At 39.0% G+C, this 4,902-nt stretch overlaps 1 protein-coding gene across 1 annotated transcript; it reads left to right on the plus strand.

Annotated features, from left to right (window-relative positions):
* The first annotated feature begins 365 nt into the window (after positions 1-365).
* Positions 366-1,198, plus strand: LOC110590831 (proteasome subunit alpha type-1-like). Its single transcript, XM_044912728.1, has one exon. The coding sequence runs from the start codon at positions 366-368 to the stop codon at positions 1,149-1,151; it is 786 nt and encodes a 261-aa protein (XP_044768663.1). The 3' UTR covers positions 1,152-1,198.
* Positions 1,199-4,902: the final 3,704 nt, after the last annotated feature.

Here is a 4,902-nt window from a genome sequence, read left to right on the forward strand (position 1 = left end):
CCTTTATGCAACACTGTTATATTTCACATGGTTAAAAAGGAAGGATTACATGTAGCAGACAATGTTAGTTGCTTACCCCATAGCCATTCTCTCCCTTTTTCCTTGCTAACAAAACCCACTTGTTTTGGGGCTGGCAATGTGCCCAGTTCCAAGGACTGGATTATGGCTAGTCTTATCGATCATGACTTTAATGTTTCCTCTTGATTCCTCCCTATTTGGGATGATGCCATGTCATAGTGATGCTTAGAACTTCAGCAACCATCTTGCCACATGATGCAAAAAAAAGGACAAAAATTAAATGTGCCATTGAACCTTCCTGAACCCACACCTCTGCAAGAGGCCACAGCCAGACCTGCGCCGGAACCATGTTTCACAACCAGGATGACAATGATGTCACTGTTTGGAGCCCTCAGGACAGGATTCATCAAATTGAGTATGCGATGGAAGCTGTCAAGCAAGGTTCAGCCACAGTTGGTCTGAAAACCCATGCAGTGTTGGTTGCATTGAAGAGAGCACAGTCAGAGCTTGCAGCTCATCAGAAAAAAATTCTCCATGTTGACAACCATATTGGTATCTCAATTGCAGGACTTACTGCTGATGCTAGACTGTTATGTAATTTTATGTGCCAAGAGTGTTTGGATTCCAGATTTGTATTTGACAGACCTCTTCCTGTGTCTCATCTTGTATCTCTAATTGGAAGCAAGATCCAGATACCAACACAACGATATGGCCGGAGACCATATGGTGTTGGGCTGCTTATTGCTGGTTATGATGATATGGGCCCTCACATTTTCCAAACCTGTCCATCTGCCAACTATTTTGACTGTAGAGCCATGTCCATTGGAGGCCGTTCTCAATCAGCTCGTTCTTACTTAAAGAGACATATGTCTGGGTTTATGGAGTGCAATTTGAATGCACTGGTTAAACATGGTCTGCGTGCCTTACGAGAGACACCTCCTGCAGAACAGGACCTAACTACAAAGAATGTTTCCATTGGAATTGTTGGTAAAGACTTGGAGTTTACGATTTATGATGATGATGATGTATCTCCACTCCTGGAAGGTCTTGAAGAAAGACCACAGAGAAAGGCACAGCCTGCTCAACCTACTGAGGAACCTGCAGAAAAGGCTGATGAACCGATGGAACATTAAGTTATAAGCCAGTCTGTATGTTTATTATCAAATCTGTAAGAATGCAGGAACATGTACTGATGACAATAATCTATACTTAGAAATCAGTCCAGATGTGTTTTTCCCTAGCAACTTGTCTGAAACCATATAATGGTGTGCATTTTTCTTTGAGAGGGGTCTATACAATCATTTTCTAGAATGTATAGGTATCTGTACTGATGTTTTTATATGAAGAACATAGTGTCTTTGTGGTTTTAAAGACAACTGTGGAATAAAATTGTTTCACCTGCCAAAAAAAAAAAAAATGTGCTGAGGAACAGAAAGGTGCAAAGAAAGTGGGTCCTTGATGACATCACAGAGCTTATGAACTAGATGTACTGCCTCTTCCAATACGCTTTGAATGTAAGAGAATAAAATGTCTCAAATGCTCAGTTGGGTATTTAACTGCAGACCTAGCATCCTAACTGAAACAGTAGCAAAGTACTTTCACACCATCAAGAACATATATGATGTGAAGCATTACAAAAATATCTAAGCCTTTGATCAGACTTAGATAATATAAGCCTTTCCTGAAGCTCAACTGTCCTACCTAAGTAGGAAAGGGAGTTTCTTCTCTCTGAGATCCCCCTCTGGAGAGCAGAGGTGAAAGGCAGAGTTAAGGATAAGCAATGGTACTTCTCTGGGTCCCCTCTGAGTCTTGAGGTACAATTCACAACAAGAACCATCCTATAAGAAAACAGTGGATGATTATTAAGCTTTTAGAATTTTTCCTCAAGAAGACAAGCTGTTGCATTAGCTGATGTCATCCGATAATCTTTTGTTTAATTTATATTTCTGGGTATTGCTACACACAGCACAGAAGACATACCTGCGTACCTAAAAGGAGAGGGCACGTTTCATATTTACAAACAGTCCTGGCTGCAGATCAGCACTGGAGCCTGGGAATGCATAGCTATGTTAATAGCACGCCTCCTATGCCCTCTGCCCATCCCCCAGTGGTACCCTTAGCCATACCCCTTAGTACTTTCAATAATGAAAGTAAATGGTATGAAAATGTGCCAACACACCAAATACTGTTTTCATATATCTGTCTTGTTGGTAGAAACTTTAATGGAACTTTAAAGGGCTAATTGGAATTGTCTAGATGAGAGAGGATATTTACTAGCAGGCAGAACTGGATTTACAAAGATTCCAAGACAATAGAGATGCAAGCAGTTGATTATGGCAGACATGAGGGAGCCACATGAGGCAGGGGTAGCTGATGGGAAGGGAGGGGCTTTCTGTCTGTACTGAAAAATTTAGCCCCAAAGGAGACAGCTAGATCTTGGGGGATTTTAGGCAGGGAAGTAAAAGATCATTCTGGCAGCTTAGGACAGGATGAAGTGGAATGAAAGGAGTCTGGAGGTAAGAAGAAAACAATCACAACAAAAAAAAAGATGACAGTGGCAATGAGTATGAATCAAGAAATATCAAGAGACAGACTGGAGGACTTAGCAACCACTTAAATGTAAGGGTAATGGCACCCGGGGAGGTTTGAGGATAACTCACTTCCTACAATCAACTGGGATGGAGAGTTATGACATCCTTTATAGTACAGAAGAAAAAGGAGTTGGGTTGTGTGTGAAGGGAAAGAAGGAGATAATAAATATACTTTTTAGAGTGCCAAGTTTGAGGCACTCACAGTTTATTCAAGTAAAGCTGTCCAACAAATCAGAGGCTCCCAGGCCTTTCAGGTTTCACACACCTACAAAATTTTCAAATAAATATGAGGAACCACTTTCAGACTGCCAATTCTTTCTTTTGCTAGGTCAGGATATGTTTCCTTAAAAAACTATCATCTATTTATATCGACATTCCATTCTTATAAAAGGGTATTTCAACACCAAAAATTAAGGTGTGAATCTTGATATAAAAGTCAATTTATTGAATTAAGGTAACTTGCCTTCAATTTAAAACTCAACTGAAGTGCTTTTTTTTTTTCAGTTCTTCTTATACCAATGTAATTCTCATCACTGATTTACAACAGACCACAAACAGCACTTGAAACCACTGATACAGACGACTACATGTAGAGATTTGGAGCCCCAGTAGAGAAGCTTTAGCTAAAGATCTGGAATCATAAGCATATTATTTGAACCAGACAAACAGATCATCAAAAGTACTGTTTATTTGGCACTTTCTGTATGATAAAGGCTTTACGTATATCACATTTCAAAAGCTCAACAACTCTAGGAGGTAAGAGAGGGTAGCTCATTTTTACAGTTGAGGACATTGAGACTGGAGATATTAAGTTACCCAAGATCACAAAGCAGGAACTGGCAGAGCTAATATTCAAGATTTCTCTAACTCGAAGCTCTGTGCTTTTAAGTGTGATGTTATACTGCCACCCTGGAAAAAACATACAGAATAAGAAAGAGCATCAAAGACGAAACTTAGGAATACTGACACTCTAAATGCTTCAGAACAACAACAATAACAACAACAATAACAACAACAACAAAGCCTAGAGAAGGAAAATAAATAGGGCCATGTAAAACAAAGGAGAGAAGAATTTCCAAAAGAAATGTATTGTCAAAAGTGAAGGGTATTAAGAGGTACAAATTTCCAGTTATAAAATAAGTCACAAAGATGAAAAGTACAGCATTGGGAACATAGTCAATAATACTGTCATGACTTTTTCTGGTGACAGATGGTAACTACACTTACTATGGTGAGCATTTTGTTATGAATACAGTTGTTGAGTCACTATGTTGTACACCTGAAACTAATATAATATTGTATGTCAACTATATTTAAATTTCTTTTTTTATTATTTTATTTTATTATGTTATGTTAGTCACCATAAAATACATCATTAGTTTTTGATGTAGTAATCCACAATTCATTGTTTTCGTATAACACCCAGTGCTCCATGCAGTACGTGCCCTCCTTAATACCCATCACCAGGCTAACCCATACCCCCACCCCCCTCCCCTCTAAAACCCTCAGTTTGTTTCTCGGAGTCCATAGTCTCTCATGGTTCGTCTCTCCCTCCGATGTCCCCCCCTTCATTTTTCCTTTCCTTCTCCTAATGTCCTCCATGCTATTCCTTATGTTCCACAAATAAGTGAAACCATATGATAATTGACTTTCTCCGCTTGACTTATTTCACTTAGCATAATCTCCTCCAGTCCTATCCATGTTGATGTAAAAGTTGGGGATTCATCTTTTCTGATGGCTGAGTAATATTCCATTGTATATATGGACCACATCTTCTTTATCCATTCATCTGTTGAAGGGCATCTCGGCTCTTTCCACAGTTTGGCTATTGTGGACATTGCTGCTATGAACATTGGAGTGCATATGGCCCTTCAAGTCCTAGCAACAGCAATCAGACAACAAAAAGAAATAAAAGGTATTCAAATTGGCAAAGAAGTCAAACTCTCTCTCTTCACAGATGACATGATACTTTATGTGGAAAATCCAAAAGACTCCACCCCCAAATTACTAGAACTCATACAGCAATTCAGTAATGTGGCAGGGTACAAAATCAATGCACAGAAATTTCAGTTGCTTTCTTATACACTAACAATGCAACTATAGAAAAAGAAATTAGAGAAATGATTCCATTTACAATAGCACCAAAAACCATAAGATACCTCGGAATAAACCTAACCAAAGAGGTAACGGATCTAAACTCTGGGAACTACAGAACACTCATGAAAGAAATCGAAGAAGACACAAAAAGATGGAAAAACATTCCATGCTCATGGACCGGAAGAATAAACATTGT

The sequence above is a fragment of the Neomonachus schauinslandi genome, chromosome 2 (genome assembly GCF_002201575.2).
Source record: "Neomonachus schauinslandi chromosome 2, ASM220157v2, whole genome shotgun sequence".
Lineage (NCBI taxonomy): Eukaryota > Metazoa > Chordata > Mammalia > Carnivora > Phocidae > Neomonachus > Neomonachus schauinslandi.